Genomic DNA, 27,203 nt, shown 5'->3' on the forward strand with positions numbered 1-27,203 from the left:
AATGGATTAATCCAGGATGGTACTCAGTTGTAATCTTATGGCACTGTGCATGGCTGGGTATGTCAGCCTGGGCTGCACATTTACCTTCAGCAAGTTCATTTTCTAGCTTGGGAAGAGAAAATCTTCCTGATTTATGTGATCAGTTCAGCAATCTGAGGACCATTGCTCCTGTCCTTTCAGTGTACTCTGTTACAGATCATCTTTACTCCTTACCTCCCCGTTTGTGGGATGGAAATAACCTTACTTCCAAATTCCCAAGGATTCTGTGAAGCAAGCACATGAGACTGTGAATTGAAGGATGAATGAGAATGGATGGAAGAACCATCTATTAAAGTATCTAAACTAAATGGACAGATTCTCAGGCTGGATTTCCTCTTGCAGCAAGCACAGATGTATCTTGAGACCATGCTCTGTTGTTGTATAGTATATATTTTGTTGTATATGTACCATATTAATGAAGACTGCTGTGGTGATAATGACTGGGGATGGAAATACTAAAATTTTCCATTGTCCACCAAGGAAACTGGCAGATGTGTGTCCCAGGGGTGATTTTTTAGCAAAACAAGAAGAATAGAAATATCTGGCAGTGGAAATGTCTGCTGGGATTTGAGATTTGTGCTTTTGCCCTTTCTTCCAAACTGTGCTAGAGTTTTTTCAAGAGTAGATTATATTTGGTATAATCTATGTCTGTTGTGGTTGTTTTGAACTTCAAGTTTAAATCAAATACTTCTGTTAGTTATGGCAGAGTACAGATACTTCTTTTAAAATCAGATTTTACTTAGATAAAATATATGTTAAACTCATTGCATTGAGTATGGCAGAGACACTGAAGGGTTTATTAAAACATGTGCTACCTTCATCAATTAAAAAGATATAACTGTGTTGAGGAAGACTAGGTTTTATTCATTTGGGTATTCACTTTTTATTTGCAATGCATATAAAAGTATTTCTGTACATTTTAAAACACAGTTTGACCAAGAGTTTAGCTTGCAAGTTGATCAAAAAGTTCTGGCAAGTGATGACATTTTAGTATGAAACGTCTGTGCTTGAAGGAATCTCTTGATTTTCATGTCTGTTCAGTTTACTGTGTTATTAAGTGATTCAACACTTGACAGAGGTGTTTAAAAGGCACTAACATTCTTTTCAGCACCTTTGCCTCTACCTCTGAATTTTCAGTCTTGTATGAGGAGAGCTAATAGAGGTGTCTAGGACTGTATCTAGATACATAATGTAGTATTTACTCAACTTCTGAAGCCCACAGTTTGAAGCCCACAGTCCTTTGAAACATAAATTACTTCCATCAATTCTAATCTGACAGTGATTGACAGAAAAAAAATTACAAGGATCTAAAACCTCATCTGTGTAACACGGGGATGTTAAAATGCTCAGCAGGTAATAGGAGGAAATGGGAAATGAACCAGTTTGGGACATCTTGTTATTCAACATTTCAGAATATTTTAAAAATCCTTAGTAGACATTGAAATTGATGCACACTGTAGCTTGCTTCTAACAAGAGCAAAGTGACTTTCAGTGGAGGTCTCTCGAGAGGAGTGACTTCAAATAAGGCAATTAAGCATTTTTTTGCTCACCTGATACTGGAACTGGATAGCATTTGCTGATGTGAATAGAGCTTTGGAAAAATAATACTGAGATGTTCACCCACTTACCAGACTTTTCTAAAGAAATGGAATTATGTATCCTAATAATTCTGTACAACAATCCACTTGCTTATCTGTAGGAATGAATCTTCAGAAGATGGAGTCAGTAAATGTTGGAAGACTGAACACTGAGTTTTTAATGGATTCTTCTCTAATGATGTGCACAGAAAAGTAATTTAGAGCTGGGCACATACAAAGCATGATTATTTGTAGCCACCTTTCCCTTGATCTGACAATGACATTGAACCTTTCTTACCCTTACTGTGTCAGTTTCATTAACCTCACCTTGACTGGAACGAGAAATTTCATAGCACTGGGGCTCTGTGTCCTGAATTCAAAGAACATTTATTAGAAACATCTACACACAAACCAAAGCAGAGTTTTGATTTGTTTTGCTGTTTCATTGAGCACATCCTGTTAGCCCAGGAGTTTACTTCTGAGTAGGCATGGGAAGGTGCTTGATTTTTTCTCAGCAAGAATATATTTTTTTTTTTTTTTAAAGAAATCAGTCTTTATTTGTGTGCTAGGCATTTAACAATACAAGCCATGTATTCTGTACATTGTACAGAAAGAAGAGAAAATCTTTGCAAAATGAAATGAGAGTTTTTGTGTCAGGAAATTTATCAGTTGCTTAATCCTCCATTTACATTATGCTTGGTGGTTGTGCAGGGAAGAAGATGATGCATTGGATCATTAAATAAAATTAAGTATTTCAGGGACTTGCCCCAAACCAATTGATGTTTTTGCTGCTCTTGGCATAGAATACTTTTTGTAGGTGGGCTATGTAGAACACTGTTCAGACTTTCTTTAAAAGCTTTGTGTGCATTGATAGAGAATGGTTTGGGACAAAATTAATGTGGCTGTTCATTTCAGACAAAAAGCCTCCTTAATCTGTTGTCTGTCCCTAGCTATGAATGTCAGGGTTGGCATCTTCTCAAGTGGCCTTTTGGAGAAAATTCTAGCACAATGTATCATGTTGAGAGGGCTGCTGGAGTTTCCATTCTGCTGGTGGGGTTATTTAGGAAGTAAGACTAAGAAGAGGAGTATAGCTGCAATTGAAAATCACTATTTTTTAGTTTAATGCAAGCTTTTATTTGAATCAAGTATAATTAAGATCAGCAAATACTAATTTTGCACTTTAAAAAAAGGAAAGCAAATAACCCATCCCCTCCCTAACCCTCACCTAAAACACTCTGGGTTTTAATGGATGCTACTTTTACAAAGAGTACACAGCAAAACTCTTAGCTCTGTATATTTGGTCTTCTAGGTCTTTGACTTGACCTTTAGAGATTTTTCTTTAATAATTATAATTTTATATTTTGAACTGCACATATAATTTATGCAAATATAACATTTTCTGGATCTAATGTCTGACTGGAAGCAGTTACAACTTCTTGCCTCTACAAATGACTGGATTATAGATAACTTGCAGCTTGGGCTCTGCTGGTATACAAGGAATTTTGGTTTAGCTACACTTCAGGGCTATGGTTTGGAATGTGGGGCCAATTAAAAACTGGTATCAGGAATTAATTTTTAAAGTATCTGATTAAACTCCTGTTTAATCTCCTTTTAATTAAATACACGTTAATTTAGCTTAACTTAATTATTAGACTAAAGTAAATGAAACCAAATAAAAGGCCAGCTTAATTCAAAATCAGTGTTTACAAGTGACTTCAAATTACTCAGTTCAATTTTAATTCACATATTTATTTAATGTGATGAACTTTTATGAATGTCCCTGTGTAAAAAAGCTGTCTGCTTGAACAAACTTTTTGGTGAACATGCCTGCCTTCAGGTGTGCATTTTCTTAGTCTCATCCTGCTCTGTTTCCTGTTACATGCTTCATCCTTTAATTTTATTCTTGTATTACATTTTATTTACAATGTTAAATACAACCTCTTCATCATTATTCATGTGGAATTTATTATTGGAAACTCTAATTCTGCTTCATCAGTGAATGGGCAGAACAATACTATTCTTTCTGTTCTTAAACAGAAAACCTCTGCTAGAAAACAAACTCATGACAACAAAGTGTTCTTTGTTTTAAACATAATCTATAATTCTGCAAAGGGATTCTCCAGATCATGGCTATGTTACTTGGAAGAACTGGGATTTAAATAAGGGTTTGCTTCTTTTCTTTTCACGTTCAAGATCTTTTTCAGCCATATTGCTGGAAGGATTTAGTACCCTAACACTTGTATTTCATGCATACAGACTTTTATTACAAGGATAGGCAAACAGGAAAAGCACATCTGTAGTTATTATAATAATTTCTATTGATTTACCCACATTCACAACTCGGAGAATAAAAATCTTGCTTCTATTCAGTTCTGCTCCAATCCATGGGTAGCTGGTTCTGAGTTTAGCAATGATTTTTTAAAATTCTTCTGCAGATCTTGCTGGGTCAGAAGTCTAACCAGTTTTGGGTTTGTTTTGTGTTTTTAATAGGATGATGAAGTAGTTCTGCAATGCACTGCAAATGTTCACAAGGAGCAACAGAAATTGTGTCTTGCTGCAGAAGGATTTGGAAACCGTCTTTGCTTTTTGGAATCCACTTCAAATTCTAAGGTACTGTGGAGTGTTTTAAGGGTCATGTATGAAGCTATATATGCATCTATAGCTGCATATAGCTATAATATTGCTTGCTTTGATGTTCTATACATAATAATCTGTCTATATATGTAATCTGTCTAGGAGAATGAACAGGTCAAATTTATCAATAACATGAGAATATTTAATCCTCCTTCAAACTGCAATTGTTCCTTTGTTGTGGCCCTTTGGCTGGGCTCTAATGCTATTCTGTCTCTTTTGGGCTCACTTTAAAACCTAGTTAGCTACTGAAGGTTATCTCAGTAATGTGCTTGTTATTTTGGTTCCCTTAACTCAGTTGTAGTAACCTGCAGTGCAGTTTTTGTGTACTGCAGCTCAAAGACACATTTGGTTACTCTTAAGTCCATAGGAAAGAAAGCACTAATTCTATTTGTGAGAACTTATTATTCTGTCATGTTTGAATTGAGGAAATTATTATTTTATGTCCTAATTCCCTGATTGAGCAGTGTAATAGTTTAAGCATCAAACTTCTCATCTAATCAGTTTTTTGTCAAACCCTAATACAACTGATATATATGCAATAGGTACAAGTAGTTTGGAACAAACAGCTTTGCTGTTAGTGAAACAAAACCCCTCCTTTGTAAAAATTATATACATGCAAGTTAATGTTTTGAAGGCCAAAATGTGCCTTCTGAGGGCTGAACTAGTTTTGTTACAGAAGTAGAGAGTGTACCTGGACATTTTATTTATACAAAGGGAAGAATGTTCCTTAATGTATTCTTCTTTCCTTCAGCTAAAATATAAATGTTTGATGAGAAAATAAAATAAAGGTATAGAGCATCTGGAAAGACATCTAGAAAGATTCAGAATAAAAATGATGCTTTTTATCTTGCCGACAGTCATAACATCACTTCGAATTTCTCTGGTACATTTGCAGAGTAATGCTTCATTTTCTGTCTCATAATTTTGAATGTTTTATTCATAATCATAAATTTTTCACTAGGATATTAATGATTCATTATAATAGCAGTGATCTTGATGAATTCATTCATACCACTCTGTTTTAAGTGAACCTTTTTAACAATAAAAATATGCTGGGATGGAAGTGGTTGTAGTGTTAGTTGCCTGTAATGCTAGAAAAATCTATGTAATGAATTTCTTATTGTTTATTATGTTTGGATATTAAATCTACAGTCTCTCTCTTGCTATATAAAACCCCTGAACATTCTTGTCTTTGAGGAATACAGTGTAAATTTCTTATCAGTTTCCTGTGTTTGCTTCTTGATGCTGCTTTTTCTCCCTGTTTTGTGGAGCAGTATTTATTCTGCTCAATCTGCATGAACTTGGGAACAAAAAGCAAACAAAAGCAAACCCATACAGCTCATCCTTCTTCGAATTTTTAAGGGCTGACAGTTTCTAGAATGAGCTCATTTTAAGTCATTTGGAGATATAAATACAGAGGGAACCATAAAATTACCAAGTTCTATAAACAAAGTTGACTGCAAATAAGAGTAAATAAAAACATTTTTCTTTCTAAATCTGTGTCCATACAATGTTACTATTGCATTATACAAGGAAGAGCATAGGCAATATTACAAGAAGCATATGATAATTTGAAAGAGGTTCCATCAGAGTTCCTGAATTAGTTGAAAAATTTCTTTGCATGTCCTTACAGTGCATATTTTCCAGTTGCACTGGGATTGTGATGCACTTTAAAGCAGGCAAGGGTGAGGTACTAAAGGATGCACCAGTGACAGGCCAAATGCAACTTATAGACCTCCGCTATCATCCTGGGCTTATGTTCTGGAGAATGTTTGATACAATCCTATCCTTTTCTTCTGTATCACTCAAGATGTGCCTCATGGTGGTGTAGCTGATAATTTATTGGCACAGCTTTTTCACATGCACTGTCATGATCTCGGATCATTGAGTAGTTCATACTATAAAGATAAAAGTCAAATTAAAGATCTATATTGAAATAATATTTTCTGCAGCTTCTGACTATTAATAATTATCCCATTACCACACTGGAAGGCCCATTATAAAATAAATTTTATTTTGTTCAAACAACACAAAGGTTTCCTTGGAGGGTCATGCAGATTCCCTTGGTGTGGGTTGAGAGCAATAGATTTTGAAAACATCTGAGAAAAGATGGATGATGACAGTTGAACTAAATTAGCAGAACTTTAAGAAGCATTATCAGTTCATATGTGTTCAGATTTCAAAACTGTTTCCAAATTTCACTTATAAATTAATTTGTATTTGAATCTACATTATAGCTTGGTTTTAGGCTTGAGGTTGGTTTCATCGTAGCAAATGTAGGCCTGTGCTCATTACAATCAATGCAGGACTATTTCTAAGAAGAAATGCATCTTATCACAAAATGGCTTTTTATGGAACCAAATTTGAAATGTATCTCTGTTTTGAGATGTGTTGATGTTTTTGTGCATTGGTTTGGTCTTGGTACAGTAAGAGAGTTGGGGTTGTTTAGCCTAAAGAAGATACAAGGAAAACTTTATAGGGGTCTTGCAGTACTTAAGGAAAGATAGGGGAGAAGTCTTTATCAGGAAGTAGGAAATGTGGTGATAGGACAGGAGGTTATGGTTCTAAAGAAGGCAGATTTAGAGTAGATTTTAGCAAGAGGGTGGTGAGACACTGGCACAGGCTGCCCAGGGAAGCTGGGGCTGCCCCCTCCTTGGAAGTGTTCAAGCTCAGGTTGGATGGGGTTTGGAGCAACCTGGTCTGGTGGGAGGTGTCCCTGTCCTTGCAGGATAGAACTAGATGATCTGTAAGGACCTTTCTAATCCAAACCATTCTATGATTATATACAGTTTAGCAAGTGCTGAGTAAAGGGGAAAAACATTAACTCCAGGCTAAGCAACTCTCAGTGCAGCCCAGGGGAGGCTCCTGCCCTTCTCTGCTGCCAGGGCACTTTGCAGGCACCTTCCTGCCCTTTCTGCAAAGCTGCCTCCAGGGCTGTCAGACCCCAGAGTCAGTCAGAGGGTACTTGGCCTTAATACAGCAAATGTCTTCTTGATTTGAAATGAATTACTTGTGAACCAGTGGATTGGATTGCAGTTGTAGAGGACACACAGAGGGATTAGAGTCTGTATATGCAATAGCCTTGGGAAGATCAAGCATGGGTTTTTGTAACACCCTTTTTGAGTTCTTCCAGAGACTGTTCTCTAGATTTTTCTGATAATGGAATAAAAAAATATTTTGCACTTTATGCTATGTCTATTTCACTCATTATTTTAGGTTAGGAAAGCAAGTAAGATGCTTCACTTGCTCTGTAAATATAATTTATCTGCTGCTTTGAGGAGTATAGCAGCTTCCTGATTGTTGCTCAGAGCATGTCATCCAATTCCTCAAAATAATCCCATCTGTCAAAAACCAAAATAATAGTTAGATGAGGTGTCCAGTGTAAATTACATGTGATTTTATTTTAATGGGAGACAGCTTGGGGTATAAAGCAATTAGGTTAGTACAAGATACACATCTGACTTTCTCACATATAGAGGTGTAGTACCTCAAGTGAAAAATAGTATTTCAATCTCTGCCAATTTCAAAGCAGTTCTGTCTCAAAATTGGTGTTCTTCTAGAAATAGGTTACATATTCCAAATGTATTAGAATAGCAAATATATAAACTATCAAAAATTTCTAACATTCAAGAAGTTGCAAAGCTAGAATAACAAAATTCAAGGAAAATATTCTGGAAACAAAGTTTTAAAAATGGTTAGTTCCCTTATCACATCCCTTGATTTCTCCAGCAGGTCTTCTAAAATGTATATGTCTTCTAACAGTGTAAAAGAACAGGTTAGTGCTTGTTTTTTGTTTTTTTTCCCTTCAGTGTTATATAGTTAATTTTGTTTCATTAGTGTTTTCTATACTTTTAAATCTGTTCCTAATGTGAAATACCATCCATTTTATGAAAAGATATAGAAATAGCTATCTTACCTCAATGCCTAGTGAGATCTATTTATTAACATTTGAAAATTAGATGGTTGCTTTTTATATATAAATGGATTGCTAGGATGAGGAGGTCCATTCATTAAAAGATTACACTGTCTGCTATTGAGTGATTTTTTCCTTAGGCCTAAATAGTTCATTGAGTGTTGAAAATCAAACAAGCTGGAGCTGTGTTTCAACAGCTCCTGAGAAGGATACTGACCAGTGGTGCAGAATTAAAAATACCCAGCTCTGGGCCAGCCACAAATAAGGTCTTGGTTCCTTCTGTTCAGAACACTGAGTTGTGATTTTTCTATAGGCATAAGGCTTTTTTTTCCCCTCTTGTTTTTATGGAATGTGGTAAACTCACCTGCCTTAATTCCATGATGCTCTTCATTATAAAAGAATGTTTTTATATCAGTAAAAAAGACTGATAAAAATGGTGAAGCTTTTTGTTTTGTTTTGTTGTGGTTTTAATTTCTCTTTTCCTCTTGAGCTGTCAGAAATTTGAACTTAAGACATAAGGATATTGAGGATTTTGGAAAATCTAAAAAGCCACTCAGCATTTTGTAAAGTGAGGAAAGGCTTCAGATGAGGACAGGGCTTGGGTAAATTTTTTTTGTTTTTAGTTTTTGAAGCATCATCCCTTTTTTTCCTGTGGCAGGGCATGGCTGCAATACTTGAAGTGTTCTGTAGATTTGGAGCTGGACTGGTGTAGACCAGTCAGCTGGGACAGTCTTCTCCATCACCCAGAGCTACATGTACCAGTGATGCTCCATCTACATATACCAGTGATGCTCCATTTGTTGTTGGTCCCTAGATGCTGCTGTTGTGTGAGGAAATGGAAAATAAAGGCTGATGGGAAGAGTGGCACACTGCTTCTTCTGCTACCAATTCTTTGAGGGTTTTCTTTGCCCTTTTTGGGGTCAGTTTTCAACAAGTAGGTGAATTAGCAGGAGCTGGATAGGTAGCAGTGCTGGAAAGGAAGAGGAGGATGAGGGGAGGGAAGGAAGAGGGGGATGGTCACCTGGCACAGACAAGATTACAAGTATGATTCTCCAGTGTTTACCCAAGAAATTTCTGTGCCCACAGCCAAATTCTCTGTGCATGTGTCTAGACAAGGATGTCAGCATGAACTGTGGGCAGGGGCACTGCCCTGAACTTGTGCTCTGCCTCCAGGAGAAAAACTCTTCTCCATTTGTCTTCCAGAGTGTAAGATATGAAGGCTGGTTCTGTCTTGTACTGCAAACACCTGAGCATGTGCTCAGTGCTAAAGACAAATCATATTTCTGCCTCCAGAGAAAGTGAGCCTTGACAGCTGAGAAACAAGACCTATGCTGGGCTCATTTTGGTTTCATTAATCCAAAAGGATAAAAAAAGCACATGGTATCCATTTATGTATGGGTACAAGTAGATGCTTTTCAAGCAGTTATTGACATCATCAAATACCATGTTTAAAAAATTTTATTCACACTGACAAGTCAAGTCAGCATTGTCAGAAATCTGCTATGCAGGTTATTTTATTTTATTTTTTTTGTTTTATTTGTTTGTTTTATTCTTGTTAGCTCTTCTGGTTCCTTTCAGTGCTTATGTTTCAATTGTGTCCTTCTAAAAAAAGTTGGAAAAGACTGTGAGGGCCTTGACAAGGCTTTTGTAGCTGCACCTTGCAAGGCTGTCACCATTGCCTTTGTGCCAAAAGGAATGGTGAAATTTAATGGTAAAGATGACACTTAATCTTATGTAATCTCATGTTCAGAGGGTTCCATTTAGCAGGCAATCACTAAGTTCATTGATTTGAATAATTTGAGTGAAGAGTTGGTAATGAATTTATGCAGAGTTACACATTAGTTGCCATAGTTTGAATGCAAAATTTAGATATAGGTTGAAGAATTTGTCACAACCATAGATCAGAGAGGATTTTGTTCAATGAATCATTCGTTCCCAATAGAGTATTTCTTTATGCAAGCAATCTCAAAAAGAACCTGGTATACTTTACATTTGACTCTAGTCTTATGTAATACAGAATTTATATAATCGTAAATATTGTGTATATTATTAACATACATCAGATTAAAGTTTTATTACTTTTAAATCTTGTACAAATCTTGAGCCTAGCTGCAGATGTCTAACCAAAGCCATCAGACCTGATCGTGATCCTTGCACTTAAGCCCATAAACCAACAGAATTATTTCTTGAGATGGAGGGTGAATAATTTAAAATGAATGTGAAACATTTGGACTAGGAAAGATGCTGGGTTAGATACCTCTGGATCTAAACCCACAGAAATACAGCTTTAGATCAGCTGAAAGTTGTGTGTAGTTTTAGGAGGCTTCATAGTGCAACTTGGCATCCTTGTACTGCCATCTGTAACAGGTTTTGTAAAAATTAAACAGAATGTGCCATAAGTTGCAAGGCATTACAGACTAAATAATGTATTCATAATATATCCAGCTTAGGAAATCTGTTGTTCTTACTGTTCAGATTGTGTCTCCTGCTGCAGCAGGTACTTGAAATTTGAAATACATCCAGGAAGATATGACTCTGCTTTTACAGAAATGTTCATTATCAAATCAAGTGTTGTCACAGATACACAGAGAATTTTAGCTTGATGAAGCACTGCTGGCTGCCAAAAAGGAAGTAAAAGTTCTTCCTTTCTGCAAAATGTACCTTCATAATTGTGAGAAGTTCCTTTTTCAGTCACACCCACTTACTTAATATTTAAAAGCATGATATTACTGTAAGCCAGTTCTCTGGATACATCTACCAATAGTTCTCTTTGTTTGTTAGGGATAATTCAGGGATGTGTGTCCTGAAAAAGATAAAATATAAAATAATAAAAAGATAAAATCAAAATAATTTGTAGTTAGGGGAATTAATTGGGTGATCATAATACTCCAGGGACTCTATGGATTAAAGTATGTATCATGTCTGCTATCAACTAGCCAGTACAAGGCAAATTGCAAAATGCTAACTTTATTTTTAACATTTGTTTAAAATATTTTCTTATTTGTTTCATTCTGTTAGTAACATAACATTCTGTAGTAACTCAGTGATACCCAAAGCTGTATCATTTGTCATTTCACAAATAAAATGTAAGTTGTAATTTCTACAGTCAGATATTTAGTTTGCAACTTTATTCATTATCTAGATGTCTGTTTAAAACAAACAACCCTCAAGGTTTTCAGGAACTCATTTAGTGGTGAGTTTTTTGTTTATATATATATATATTTTTTTTTTTTTTTTTTTTTTTTTTTGCTTGTTATTATTTTTTTTAATTGTAGATTAAATCTGGGAATTCAGATTTGGGAATTCAAATAATTCAAATTCTGGTATAAAATAATTGAAGAAGATCCTAAAATCCCATTAAATCAGTTTTCCTGTATAACCATGTACCCCAGTAACTGTTTAGGCCTCTCATGATTAGAAGTTTAAAATGCAAGACAAAGGAGAAAGCTGTGACATGAAGAAGTTCAGGTATTCAGTGTACAATCCTATAATTGGTTTGAGTTTTCTGCAGGCTTTTGAAAAGCTGCCAGTTTTCTGTGCTTCACCTTCTGCCTCAGACCCTTCTTAGTGACATTCCTATTAAAAAGGAGCATTGCCATTATTGCAGGATTGCTTTATCCATTTATTTGCATTTTGAACGTTGTGTTCACAGCAATGCCCTCACACAACTGCATAGCTGATGGGTTTTGGTGGTTGGTTTTATTTATTTTTTCCCCCCCATTTGCTATAGAAGCTTTGAGTCTCTCAGTAATATTGTGACCAGGTGTAGCTGGACACATTATTTGTCTTCACCAGGTACAATAACTGTACTAAAATGAAAGGAATTCATTGAAAGGTCATCAAAGTGATACATAGAGCAAAACTGGAATATTTTGAGGTGGGAATTCTTCCATGCTGTATGTTCATTCCTGAGGGAAGTTACAACCAGAAGTTCCAACCAGTAGCTGGAGCTTCAAGCTGCATCACCCTGGGTACAACATCACCAATTTACACAATAATCTCACACATATTCTGCTAAATCCTCAGAGCTCAGCAGTTTAAATGTCCTCTCTGGTGGGGTCAGAGCAGAATGCATTTTGTTAGTTGTTCCAAAGCAGTAATTTGAATTTTAATTGGGCTGATGTGTAGCTGCACATCTGAAATCCTGAAAAAAACCCAGATTCATCAGGCTGTGTGTTTCAAATTAAGGACACACAAAAGTGCAAATGTTCATTTTAAGGCCTTTAGATAAAGGCTGTATGGAGCAAAAAGCAGCAGTGTCAAATTGGCTGTGGAAAATTGGCTCAACACTTGAAATCAAGGTATTGTTACTTTGTACTCAGTAAATTTAAACACCCTTGGGCTAAATCTGGCTCAGGCTCCTGTGAATAATCCGAGCCCAATGGGCCCTCAGGAATGAGGGCAAAAGAATGCAGCCTATTAATAAGTAAATCTATGTGTTTCTTTGATATGAGTATCAATTTATCTGAAATAAAAAACAAAACAAAAAAAATTTTTAAAAAATTGCTGTTGTTTCTTAGGACTTTTTGGAACTTTTTTCTCTTGGGTGGTGATTTTCATGATTCTAAGCTTTTCCTTCTGGTTACTTCCCCAAGAAAAATGATCAAGGTGATTTGTGCTTTTTCAAGAAGAGGGAGCATGCCTTAACTTGCCATCATAACTGGAACAAGAGTAATTACAACATTGCACTGAAGGCGTTAGTTTGTAAATTAGTCTGGGTTGGAAGGAGGATATTGAGAAAATAAAAATAGTTTGGAGGTTGAAGGTGTGTGTGGGTGTCCCTGTGCTTGAAACCCAAATGTAAGATGTTTTTAGCAGAGTAGTTTGCCATAGACAAGTACAAGAATATTTTTTTTCTGGTTTCACAAGCAAAAGAACAGTTGCTTTGTTTTGCATTAAAAAAAAAAAAGAGGCCAGATAGAAAAAAAAAAATGATTGAGTTCTTAAAGACTGTGCTTAAATGCAGAAGGTCAAAGTTCATTCTGCTTTTCCTGAGTGTTTAATTACTTTTGATTAATGAATTAATTAATATTGCTGTTTGTTTGAAAACCAGTAGCTGTGAGTGATGGACAAACAGTTGATACATGAACCACATGGACACCTCCAGTATTTTTTTTTTCTTGCTGAACCAGCTTGTTTGTAATAGCTGGAGGATGGGAGTGTTACTCTGGTTTCCCACAGCATAATTAGAACTTTAAGGTGTTTTTCCTCTCTGTCTTGCTTGTCTTGGCCTTCTCAAATACAGAGATTTGCAGTTCTGTGGGGCCTCAGTGCAAGGATCTGGGACAGCAGTGATTTGGGGCATTTGTGCTGCCTTCAAACTGCTAGCTGGGGAGTCCTGTGAGCTACAAGGGGTTGAAACTAATATTCTACCTCATTGCATGTTTTTCCTTGTATTATAGAAAGCAATAATCTGGGAATCTTGTCAATCTTGTAAATACAGTGAGTCCCTGTGACCAGCACCAGTCAATGTGTGTGAGCTTTAACTCCTCAGATCTCCCTTCCCTACTTGGTATAAAGAACATATTAAGGAGTGGGAAACTTGTTCCATCTTCTGTGTGTTTCTGCTCTTTTCTTGACATATTTACAATACCACCTACAAAAAGCTTGCCTTTGCATGCAGCCTGAATTTTTACACACCATTAAAAAAAGCATAGGAATCTAACCCCCCTGGTGTGCTCCTGGATGATAAGCAAACTGTCCTTTAAAGCAGCAGCTGTTTGCCTAACAGATTAGTATTTTGGCACCTTAAACCAAAAAGTCACAACATTTGAATTTTTAAGAAGCTGAACAAATAAAGTGAAAAAAAAACCCAACCAAAAAATCACTTATTAGTCTTGCAAGCATTTTGATTTTGTACTTACTGCAGGTGCATAGTAAAATAAGCATTTTTTTACATCATTCCCTGTAATTCCCATGAAATACCATGCACTCAAGCAGGTGCTTTATGCATTTAAACAGATACATGTGTGTATCCATTCACACGTATACATGGTGAGTTGTTTTTTTAAATAGATAATAACGTTTGAAAGTATTTTTTGCACTTTTTACGAGCAGTGAAACTCCCTAAATTCATGAAGAATACACTGGCAGAAAGCTCTTACTCTTCAGGCCTCCTTAAGCCTTTCTGTCCCTGCCCCAAATATCTTCTAGGGTTTCTCTAAGACTGCAAGAATGTTATGGCTAAGGATTTACTTTTTTGAGTGAACAGCTCTCAGTGTATCATTCTAATTTATTTGCTTTACAGAGGTGAATGTGTGTCTTTTAAGATAAATGTATAATTTTTGGTGTAGTTATTATTTTAAATCAAGTAAATGAGATCACGACAGTCTGGGATGCAAAGTTATCTGGCAAACACAATATACCCAGTCTGAATCAGAATGGACATGTTACCTTTAAAAGACATACAATGAAAGGAAGAAAATTAAATAAAGAATTGAGGTGTGGCACATAATTCATCCTCATAAACTGGCTTTATAATTTATTAATTTTTTTGCCAGCCAGTAGGGGCTGGCACACCTGAATTGTACTGAAGCCCATCTAGCTTCTGGAATGCTGGTGGGAAAGACTGAAAAATCTGTGGGCAGTTGCATTTAATTTGTTTTGCATAATTTTAAAAACTTAATTAAACTTCTGAACAACTATTGACTCAACCCAAAATGTGTGCATTATTCATTTACCTCTAAAAACTGATTGGTTTTACATATGTGTAAAGGAAATATTGGCTGTGGATATGCAATTTAATTCTGTAAGTGCCTAAGTGTATTTTTATATCTTGCCACAAAGGATTTTGGTGGCTCTGTATGGTTTGTTACTTTGAAGCTGTGGTGCCCAGGAAAAATCTGCATGTTTTTTTCCTTCATATAAGGAAAAGTCAAGCTGACTCAGCATGAATTCCCAGTCCTCCATTCCAGCAATATTTGACAGGCACCAATTTTCCTGACTATGCAAGTTGGTTGTTGGACTTAGCAATGTGAGATGGAAGCTGTAACTGTTGAAAAAAAAAAATCCTTTTAAGTTAATATTTGGTGTCCATTATTATGTTTCATCATTGATAGCTTATGAGATAAATAAGCAGGTTTTGCCTCTCTTAGACATATTGATTCACATTCACTGTAAAGTGAATGAATTAGTCATTAGTATTGGGCTTGGGTATTCTGGAAGGGTTGGTGTTTATATTTATTTGGGTTTCACTGTTGTGTGTCACAATTCCATTGTGAAATCTTCATCTGTGATATTAATCTATGAGTAAGGGAATCTCTCCAAATGTCCTGTTGCTTATTATATAGAGGTAGGATTTCTGCTGAGACAGGGTAGGCCATGGCAGTTATTGCAGCCATGGAAAAAGTTATTTTTTACATCATGCACTATTTGCACATTACAGTTATTACAAAAAACATTGGTCCCAATTGTTTGATCCTAAAGATTACCAGGTTTCCTGCTTTGAAATGTGATTGTTGTAATGTGCATGGTTTATAAGAAATTTGGTCACATATTAGGAAGACTTTCCTGTTGGGTGGCTGCTTTGTCTTTCAGAAAGGGGCAAAATAGTGATTTATTAAGATAATCTTTCTGATGCTGGAAGAATCAAAGGGTAGCTGCTGCCTTCCCAGGTTCTAAAGCAATTGCATCCTCACAGCTGATAATATCCTAGATTTTTCCATCTTTTGTTGCAGTAGTTACAAATACAGCATAATTTCCAAGATAAAAGTGAATTGCAGATTTCATGTGCTAAGATAGAATTTGCAGGATCAGCATGAATTAAACAAAATTATTAGTTAATTTGGAAGTGTGCCTAGACACTCTGTAGCTTTGTTGATCCCATGTTGGGTTTTTTAAAATAATAATTAGCCTAGAATTTTTCTAATTACCTCGAAAATTACCACATACCCACTGCATTAAGGTGATACACTGTTATCTAATGTTCATCTAAGCTTCTGGCTTTAGCTCCACATTTTGTAATGGCTTTTCAGTTGCTTGACCTGATTTATCCCTTGAGGCTGAAATTCAGTTGCATGGCTTTTTACTCAATGTCACCATTTTCTGTTGCTAAGAGGCTTAGTTTTTCAGAGAACAAATTAAAAAAAAAAAGAAAAAAAGAGAGAAACAGCTATCAGTAATATAAATGCATCTGACTTGCATATAGTTAGAAAAGAAACCAAAAGGAGAGATGGAGAATAAGAGGGAAAAAACCACCTCTATCTTCTGCTTCTAGGAGATGGAATGTACTAGAAAAGAAAGTAAAGAAAGTAAATACCATATGGGGAATTACAACTTTAAACCAGTTAAGACAACCTGTTTGGTTAACAACAGCCTCTCATCACCTTAAGAACTTTCAGGATCAAAATTGTTTCCAAATAGCAAAACCTGATTATGATATAAAAATTTGATGCTGTTTACAAGCATAAAAGAAAATAATATAACTGTGCTTATGTAACAACAGCTGAAGTAGAAATAGATTTCTTGGGGATTTTTATAGGAGAGTGTGAGAGAGGGAAACCCAAGAAGTGGGTTCTTTCTGAGTGTTGTTATATCTTCAGTTTGTACAGCTTAAGTTTCAGGTAATGTATTTTCTTTGGCAATGAAGGGTTCCAGATGACATTCACTACTTGGAAATAAGAGTAGGTTTTCCCTGTTGTGCCAGCTCATATAGGGATAAAAACTAGTGACTTCTTGTGATAAGACATAGACCACTGCAGATGAGTGTTTATCTTTGATACATCACAGAAATCATGCTCAGTGGATCAAGGTTTTTTCACTACTGGGTTTGTTAAATCCAGCACTTCATTTATGAGACAGTTCTGCACTCAGAAATGTGGTTAACATATGGAAACCTTGTATCTGTGTCCACAAGAAGACATTTTCTAAAAAAATTAATTGGTTGCTTAGGTCAGATTAACAAGATCTGTTAAAATATGGGTGATCAGCATCCACTGGCAGAGGAAACCAACATGACTCAAAGAAATCGTTGAGGACTTGGAGGTGCATTGTGCTCTAAGTGTTGAAAATTACTTGATTGTAGTTTGGATTTTCCCTCAGTGCCACTGTTGGTAGTTTTGGTCTCTTTAATTCCAGACCCTATTCTGGTTTTACCCACCTGGTATTCCTGTGCGTTCTCCAGTTGTATCCACTGAAGCAGCTGTCCTGTGAACAAGAGTCTTTAAAGATTTCAGCTGTTAACAAGAAACTTTTCACTGGGTCATAAAAAGAAGACAGTTTTCAAGGAAGTAGAATTTGATGGGATTTTAAGTTTTTCCTTAAAAAAAAAAAAAAAAAGTTAAAACCATACTTTTGACAAAAGGCCACTCCCTTGTCAAGTTGTTTACCAGAAGCATGAGGGCATTGTGGGTTTTAGATATAGAATCATAAGAAGTTTTGAATGTTGAATCTTCTTTACTTTTGAGGGCAACAACTGTTTTGGATGGAATATCTTATCAGTGCTCAATTATTTGCAGATGCCTTGTACAAGATAAGATGGTTTCAGTCTGAAATAGTCAACGGAAACTCATTTTTTTGTAGGATCTGGCCAGACAAATTTTAGTCTGGGAATGATAAACATGCAGGAGGTTGACAGTGCTACTGAAAGATCCCCTCTTCTAGAATTGCAACCATGAAACCTAGAATTCTTTCTGTCTTTCCTGTTTTGGGATTTGGTGAATATAATTGATCTTTGGCTGATAGGACTTGGATGGGACTTGTTCTCAGAGCTGGGTCAGCCTTTTGGATAAAAATCTTAAAATGTGGAAAGCTACACCTTCTATGCAGACCCCTAGAAATGGATGTTTTTAGTTGCTAATATTTGAGTGTATTTCATCACTGTCACCAAACAGAATCTCAGTTAAAAAAGACTGCCAAAAAGACTGAGTTGTATAAATTTAAATATAACTTGAAAATAGATAATTGGTTCAGTTTCTTGAAGGCTACTCCCACAAGAAAGGCTACAGATACTTTGCTGAAGTTCTGCACTAAAATTAATTTTCTGAATCCTCCAACTTGGGTTCTCAAAGATAGGCATCTAATAAATGTGCTGGTTTCAAAAAAAGTTACCAACACTCACATCTTATTTTTGACAATGATGCAAACTGTGGGTGCTTTGTAAATGAGGCTGCTTAGTAAAGTGTTTTTTTTAGTCACTGATGTATGAATATTTGGCTAACAGAGATGAAGCACCTCGAAATCCATTTCATTGGGAATTTTCTTCGAAGAGAAAGGTAACTGTGAACCTAGGAAAACAACAGGGAAGCTTGCAAGTAACTAAGAAGGGAAATGAAGTTGGGGTGAAGCTGCTTATCCTCAGAGAGCAGTTTGTGTTTTGGTGTTCTCTGGTGCCATTTATTATTTGTCAGTCTTGTGCTAATATTTTGGAGAGGCAGAAATTTGGTTTAAATTCACAGGATTGTTTGTATCTATGATTTGATCGGGTCAGACATTGCTGTGGCTTCTTAGTGTTGTGTGAGCATGGGAGTAATGAGAGCAGGAGGGAGTTTTGCATCTTGGCCTCTTGCTTTCCTTGTCATCCCACTGGAGTTTGATTTGGGTGTTAATAATCACTAAAAATAGAAATAGTCCATAATGAATGCAGGAACTATCCATGATTTAGTGTGGGCTGGACTAGAATTAGAGATATTAAATAGCATTTCCAAAGCATTGCTCAAAACACCTTTTTAATAAAGGGTATGATTACCTAATTTGCAGGTCTGCCTCCCGTGGAGTAAAGCGTTAATTTGCTGTGTAAATCCTACTACAGAAAATCTGTGTCCACAATAAATAGAGTTTAAAATGGCAGGAAGAAGAAATATTTTTCAATGTTCTAAATAATCCAGCAGCTACTCCAGTAATATAAATGCTTTAAAAATTGCAGGTAAAAATGAAATTAGTGTAATTCATCTCATTTTGCTAACTACAGGTGCTATTAAAAACAATGGTGAAGGATCAGTGGAAAAAGTGGTTTAGTGTGCTTAAAGTGGGAGAGTTGGACTGGATGATCTGTAGAGGTCTCTTCCAACTCTGATAATTCTGTGATTCTGTAAGAAAAAGGTAAATTGAAGTTTATTATTTTTATCCTGGCAGTAGGTATCTCCTTTGGAAATTTAATATACACTTTTTAATTTATTTAAGTTATAACTTTTTTTAACAAGTTACTTGCATTATTAGGTTGTAACTATGACTGATTACATTGTTGAGACAAATAATTGACAATATGACAAATTTTCTGCAAAGATCTTGCAGAGAAAATCAGTTATCTTTTAAGCTCTGAGAAATGCTGGATGCTACTTTTTAATTTTTAAGCAACAAGGTATATTTTATGTTAAAACCATTATAGTTCAATTGATTTTGCAAATGTGTTTAAAAAAAAAAAAAAAGGAAAATAAATTCCTTTGAATTGTTAAACAGAATTTTCCAATGATCTCTTTGATCAAAGACAAGTGATGCAGATTCTCTGGACTGTCCCAGGACCTCATTCTGTCACAGACCAAAACAGACCTTTTGGAATAGGAACTGATTTTCTATGCCTTCATTTTGAAAGTTACTGCAGCAAAGATGGACACAATAAAAATTGTTGGCAAAGAAGATTGAGGATTAACATTACCAGTAAATAGTTACAGGTTGTTTTGGTATTTATTAAAAAGGCATTTATGAGTGGTTGTTAGAAACATAGCGAAATATTTTCTTAAAACTTTTTTGTTCTTTAAAAATATTGTGTAACAAAGCAGTCACTAAAATATTTACCTATTCATTTGACCTGTTGTCAAAAAAGCCTGATATTGCAAACTGATGGCTACAGATACTAATCCTTTAGAATATGTTTTCTTTCCAGACTGCACCTTAAAACTATGAAATTAATGTTAAGGTATCTTTTGATATGAAGTGTTAGGCTCCCACATAAACCAGAATAACTTTATTTTTCATATTCCTGCCTCTGTTGTATGTGAGGTAAAGTAAGAGGTAAGGTAGATAATCAGAGGACTGGCAAAAACTCTGTTTTTCCCTCCTCACTTTCATTTTGTTCTTTGAAGTGATGGAATATACCGTGAATAAATGTTTAGTAAAGGTTTAAAATTACTTGCAATTATTCTTTTTTAAGTTTCATAATGGGAAGCTACAGTCTTGTGTGTTTATGCCAGCCTGAAGCCCCATCTCCTAAATGCAGAGCTTTACAAGCATGAACATTAAAATGGACTGCACAGAGGTGAGCAGAGCCAGAACCGTCTGAGCTAAATATAGCAGCAGTTCTGCATCTGTCTCATGTCCAGTCCTGAGACTGTTGGATCTTCAGTAGAGTAGATTTGGGTCAGAAACTGCCAGAGAGGAAGAGTTTGGTTCAGATGCTCATTGCAAGCATCTTCCTCCAGCTCTCAGGGAAAGCGCGGTGCTCTCCCAGGGACCCTGAGGGTCTGGGCATCGAGCAACAGAGATGAGGAAAAGAAGCTGGTTCTAACGTTGTTCTAGACTGTAAGAAAGTTTGCTTTCACTAAATTAGAGCATGATGATCTAATACAGTTCTCTTTTGTTATTCTCTGGGTGCTCGAAGTGTGCCTTGCTCACCTGCTGATCTTGGCTTGACCTCTGCATGAAGTGAAGGTTTTTCCCTGTTTGTTTAAAGTGTATAACCTGTAGGGGAGGTTTTGTAGTGAGAAAAAACCATAATTGATAGATCACAAGAATTACATGCAAGAGACATATTTTGCCAGCAAAAATCTTGCTTCTAATAGCAGTAATAAATGTAGGAACATCAGAATGAAGACTTTGGATTTATTTCTGAGCACTGTGTGAGAAGCATCTTTTCCACTCAGGCTTCTGTTGTCAGTCAGTCTTCACTGGGAAGAACTGGGAAGAGGGTGAGCTGGGCTGTCAGGAAACTCATTTCTGAGACTTATTCTAGAATGGAAAATTGTACTCATGTTTACTGAGCAGAATAACACCTGGCAACCCATAATCTTTCAGTGCTGTCATTCCTGCTTTGTAAAATAAGGGCTTATGGAAGTACTTATATTACAAGGATGTTTAGAAAAGGATCTGATTAGTTGTCTGTTGGCATAATGCTAGCATGAAAATGGATGTTGTAGTGTCTGAATAAATACAAAAGAAAAATGGTAACAAGAACAATGACAAGTAGGTAGAGGTCTGATTCTAGAAGAGTTGTCTTAAAAAAGTTAATGCTAAAGTGTCATTGGATAAGTAAGTTAAAATCCCACACAGAATAGTGTGTTATTAATAAGTTTTGATCTGTCTAAATCTTTGATTTGAAGTACCTTTTTGTCTTAATTGTATTGAAATTTAAACAGTGGAAGGTAATCAAAGATGTATTAGTTAATAAATGGACTGGAATTACACCTAATGCCTAATAAACAGATTTGCGATTCCTAACTCAAATTAGGAGTGATGAACAGCAATTTAATATTAAGCTATTAAGAATGTGATATGGTCTGAATCTGCAAACTTTTGAAAAAGAGAGAATGAAATGGTTTTTCGACTACCTTTTATAATTTAATGTTTAAATCCTTGGAAGAGGCCTCTTCAAGCTGCACGCAGTTTAAATAAATGGGAAGTTTTGCAGCTTTAGCAGTAAAAGAATTCATAGTGTGAAAAAGATTTCCAATAGTCAGTAAAAGTATTCCTGAATTACAATATGCAAGTGAAGTGAAAAGGCAAATAGAAGGAACACGAAAGAAATTCTGGAGGCAAGAAAAGGTGTGTAGGAGTTGCCTATTCTTCTATTGGCAGAAGAAATGTTCTTGACATTTAGCCTTAATTTTACTTCATTGCTTTGTAACTTAAACATTGCTATTACAAATCTGTTTCAGTTTTATTACCAATTTTTATGATAGTGTGGAAAATTAGTTTTTGATAGCTCATTTTTTTTTCCTCCCCCCAGTGATGACAAGTTTTGTAAGACTCTCTAGTTTTATCTAGTTTTATCCCACGTAGAACAGAATATGGGGAAGCATACTGGCCTTCAAGGCTGAGTAGCTACTGGCTTGGCCTTGACACTCAATGCCTTATGTTTTTGCTACAGGAAATTCATCTTGACCATCATAAGGTTGAGGTCTGTCTATTTCCACTTGCATAAAGACTGAATTTTGTTCCCCCTACAGTCTGATCATCAAGTCTAAGATTCTATATGCTAATGTCCAAGTATAGATTTTACTGCTTTTCTTGGCAGCCTTTTGATGGTGTTTTCTACTCCCAAGGTGAATTTTTCTTTCTCCTGTCTAAGAGTAGTTTTCTTTGGTACCACTGGCATCCTGTTCCTTTCAAGGAGCTCCTGCATTTTCTCTGTAAGCACCACTGGGTTGGTAATGACAACCCTACTATCTCCCCCTCCTCCTTCCAGGCTGATTGAGCTCATCTCCTCCAGCCACACAGGTGAGTGCACCAGCCCTGACAACCATGGTGATCTTCTGCTGAATTTCATGCAATTTGTTGTTTTTTTTTTTCTTTTATTGAGAGGTCTTGAATGGGATCCAGTACCCCAGGTGTCAGCTTCCAAGTGCTGAGCAGAGGGGATGAATTGCATCCTTTCACTTGCTGGCTCAACCTTCACTGTGGTTTTTATACCCTGGAGGATACAGATGATGTTTGAGATTCCTGGCAAATGAGGAAAAATAGAAGAGTTGGAAAGTGCTGTCCAGCAAATCCGTCACTAATGTGATCTCCTGTTTTTCTTTCATCTAGAATGTTCCACCTGATTTGTCCATCTGCACCTTTGTGCTGGAGCAGTCCCTGTCAGTACGGGCCCTCCAGGAAATGCTGGCTAACACTGAAGAAAAGGCAGAAGGGGTAAGTTATTAAATAATCACTTTTTTTCACACTGCAAAATACCCTTCTGTACCACGGATTTCATGACTGGCACAAGCTAATAGCATAATGAATTCCTTGTGTTTAGTCTTCCTCCTTTGCTGCAGGAATGGTCTGATTTTTGAGAAGTTCTAAATCCTTGCAGCTTTCCCTGAAGCTTGCCTGACTTGTAAATTCCCAACCATTCCAATGTGCTGTGAGTCAGCACAGAGCTGTAAGAATGTTTTGAGCTCTAATGTGAAATACAAAGCTTGATCACTTCTTCAGAACAGCTCAACTTTCAGAAGGTTTCTGACTGTATTAAGTGAGACTGTGAAGTAGTCTTAAAATGACTTGGATGTGTGCTGAATTTCTCTGAATATAATGAAATTGTTCTGTGTGGCCTGATCTAAAATGTCCTATAACTCACCTCTAGAGCTGGAAATAGAATGTTACTGATTCTCGGTGGACAAGAAATGTGGAAACTAACACATTTTAGCAGTTTGGAAGATGAAGGATATAGGAATGATGTTCATTGTTGGACTAGCAATTAGGTATTTAGAAATAAATTATGGTAGGGTAGTTTATGTTTTTTTGCTGTGTAATGAATTTGATTTGTTATGATGTAGTTTTGTTTTCCATCTTAAATCCTATGAACTATGTAATTTACATATATATATGTGTGTATATATGTGTGTTTGTGTGTGTGTATATAGATAGATACATATAGTATATAATTTATAGTAAGCTGTAAAGAGTGAGGAAGAGTAACTGTAGGCTCAGGAGTATACAGATGATAGAGAAGTAGGGGTTAACCATAAGTCTATCACCCAAGAAATCTGGCAGAAAAGCAGCATGTCTCTGATACTTCTGGGAATACCTTGAGAATGCAAACTTGAACACAGTGGTCAGTCCCATAAAAAAACAGGCACTGAGACTGAAAATGGTATTTGGGAGTCCAGGTGCAGTCCCATGGATGATCCCAAGTGGGTGCTGTCAGTGAAGATTTGTTCCATGGATCTCCAGCAGCAAAAGAATGAAAACCACATCAGAGAAGTTAAGAGTAGGCAGATCCATGCTGCTAAATGGGAACCCTCTGAGATTGTAAATACTGAAAGGAAGAGCAAGAAGGGGCTCCTTTGGACAAGAAAGTGTAGGGGAGTGTGTGTTAAAGAGGTGCCATAGGGTAGAGTTGAATTAAAGTATTCAATTTTAAAGTTGTTGCAAAATGTGAAGGATTGAAATTTGTTAAAAAAAAAAATCACAACTTTAATTGCTACATAGAGAGCCTTACAGAAAATTTAGCAGAGTCTTGGGGCCAACTCTTAGGTGAATATTTACTCTTAATATGGAGATCAGATCCAGGCAGCATGAGAAAAAGAACCAAGTTCCCTGCAGAATGATGAGAAAATGAGAGCTTGGGGATTCTGCTGGGAAGAGGAGGGGGGGGGGGGGCTAAAGGGAGCTTTTTGGAGGTCTCAGGTGGAATATTTGCACCAGTTCTGGACTATTTTCTGCACTAGAAGTGAGAAGAAAAAGACTTTTGTAGGACACGGTGACTGATGGGACCTAGATACTCCAAGCTTCACTATTTTTTTATGGTAATGTGATATTTCCAGGAAAAAACTACTGATGTTTTCAGTGCCTAACCAGGAAGGTCAGAGTTCTGGACATTTGTATCTGTGGCTACAGAAAAATGAAGGCAGTTGTTCTGATGTGTAGGGCTCTGTACTCATGGGTCTTCTGAGATGCAGACAAAACAGATACAGCAAAGTCTCTGAGTGTGGTCATTATGTGCTTTGTTACCTTTTTTAGAGTAGTTTATTATGCTCTCAACACCTATTAGATTCCAACACTAGCAGAAGAGACAGAGCTGCAGCTGAACCAACTTAGATAGCTGGTTTTCACTGAATAAAGAATAGAATTCTATTGCAAATGTTGCTTCACTTCTATGTAGATGCATTAGGGATCTCTCTGTCTCTTGCATACTGTTATGTTGATACTGGGAGAGAATCTTGAAAATAGTAGCTTATAAATGACATTTGGTGTCTGTATGTAGTTTCTGTGAAAAATACATAGCATTTTCCTTTGTGTTTATAGGTATTTATCACAGGGTAGTTACTTAAGTAGGCAGCATCATATTTGTTTGAAATAACTGGTAGACTTTGTGATTTTTGCATTTAATGGCTGATGTCGTTGCTTTAACTTTTATGAGGAGAGGTAATTTTGTGCATACTTCTAAAGCCCCACATCTTCCTGAAGCAGCATCAGTTTATTTTGTGTAGAATAATAGTGTTTAATTTCGTTTAGGAGAAGAAAGAATAGTAATTTCCTCTGAGATAGTTACTTTAAACTGGATTCAATATGACCTCGTTTTTTTCAAATGGAAAGAATCCTGCAAAGGGCAGTTCTCAATTACTTCTCATTACACTAGAAATCATTAAGGCTGCTGTGTCTAACAATGGTCTCCTTGTGCTTCTTTACTTATTGTGGTGTGTAGTCTTTTGAATGCAGTGTTGATATAATAAGGATTCTTATGATCCAACAGGTAAGTCAGGAATAATGAAATGGTTGAGTAATATGAACAAAATCTCATTCTGACTTGAGACAACAATAAAAAGCTTTCCTTGTGCTTAAGAAAAAATAGCTATGTGCATAAGATGGATTTAATGCTAGTTCTCAATTAGTATGTATGAAATGTGCAAGATTGCCTCTGCAATAAAAGCACAACTTTTTAATGCAAGAATCCCAAAATGAGAGTTTCTGTGCTTCATGAGATTATTGATCCATCTATCTGAATTTACCGGTCTTCTTTCTTGCATCAACTCAATGCTTGTATCAAAGGGAGGAGCTGAAAATGGGTGAAATTTCATAAGAATGTGTGTAGTGCTGTTTCTTCTAGCCCTAGGCACTGGATACTTAGTTTGTACTCTGAGGTTCTATCAGTTCCCTTTAAAATACTATGCTTAGCTCTTGTAGTTTATTAAAACATATTCATAGCTTGGTTATAGGATTTTGCTTCAAAAAAAATAAATTCACAGTTTGGTTTTTTTGCTCAATATTTGTGCATTATTTGCACTTTTCATTTTAAATAAGTTTTTTTTTTTTAGTTTTGCTGGGAGCTTGAGTGCTATATATTTATATACTTTTATTGCTAGTTCCCTCACATGAAAGAACTATGATGTGTGCAGAAAAAGGGAAGGATCGTATGGAAAGAGAAGAATAAATAATCATAAAAATGAAGACTGATTTAGCTGTGTGCCCTGAGTTGAGCTCCAGTCTCTTGAGCAAGCAGAATTATAGCTACTCTCTCCCAAAAGGGCCTATGAACTTTTATGTAATATTACATATATTTATATTTAGATTTGGTTTTTGAGTGTGCCTTTTAATTATTAGAAGAGCAGGTGAAATATGAAAATGGAAGGAGAAAAAACCTTCAGGTCATCTAGACTCAGGCTGGCTATTGATTTTTTTTTTTCCAGTAAGACCTCTGCAGAGCCCAGTGCCTAGTTTTGCACTTATCAAACTATATGATCCTGAGAAAGCAAAGCCAGAGATTTCCAGAATAATTCAGGGACTATCACCATGAGATGTTGTAACTGCTTTTGTTTCCAATTGTTTTAAATCTGATTGTTTATTCTTGGTGTTTTGTTTTTTAAAAAGTTTGTTTTTTGTTTTATTTGCTCTTCAGTTAAATCTAGATTCCAGAGCTCTAACCTTTTGGACCTTTGCTTTTGCAAATGTTGGAATGCCATAATTCTAGAAATTTTTTCTAAGGAAATGATGTCTGGCTTTCTCTCCATTAGCACTTTTGTAATTTCTGGGCAATACTAACAATAGTAGAACCAGAGGTAAGTAGTTGCAGTGTTTCAGCTGTGATGGACATTGAACAGGAGAAAGGAGCCTAACTATGTCCCTACAAGAGGAAAGGAAGGTGTTTGGTGCTTTTTACATTACCATCCACTGCTCTTGTTCTGCTGTACCTTCTGCACTGCTGGCTTTTGCTCAAGATGTACCACAGGTACACGGTAAGAAAGTTGCCAGGTTTCAGATGTGAGGAACTGTCTTATGATTTTGTGGCTTCTTTCAGTTTTGAGCATCTTTATCATAAAATCTAAATAGACCTTCCCATAGTATGCTGTTACCAACCTCACCTTTTATGATGAGGAAAGTCATTTCTCTAGGTCCTTCTCAGACTGTCCTGCCTTTATATCCAGGGATTGCCTTAATTATTATTTTAAATGCCTTATTGATGCTGATGA

At 36.1% G+C, this 27,203-nt stretch overlaps 1 protein-coding gene across 1 annotated transcript in view; it reads left to right on the plus strand.

The window, feature by feature from the left end:
* Window positions 1-27,203, plus strand: part of RYR2 (ryanodine receptor 2) — a 339,366-nt gene that overhangs the window by 84,710 nt on the left and 227,453 nt on the right. Inside the window, exons 2-3 of the mRNA XM_030446731.1 lie at window positions 4,107-4,226; window positions 22,840-22,944. Of these exons, the coding sequence (XP_030302591.1) occupies window positions 4,107-4,226; window positions 22,840-22,944 (225 nt within the window). The remainder of the gene's footprint in view (window positions 1-4,106; window positions 4,227-22,839; window positions 22,945-27,203) is intronic.

This window comes from Calypte anna, chromosome 3 (assembly GCF_003957555.1).
Source record: "Calypte anna isolate BGI_N300 chromosome 3, bCalAnn1_v1.p, whole genome shotgun sequence".
NCBI lineage: Eukaryota > Metazoa > Chordata > Aves > Apodiformes > Trochilidae > Calypte > Calypte anna.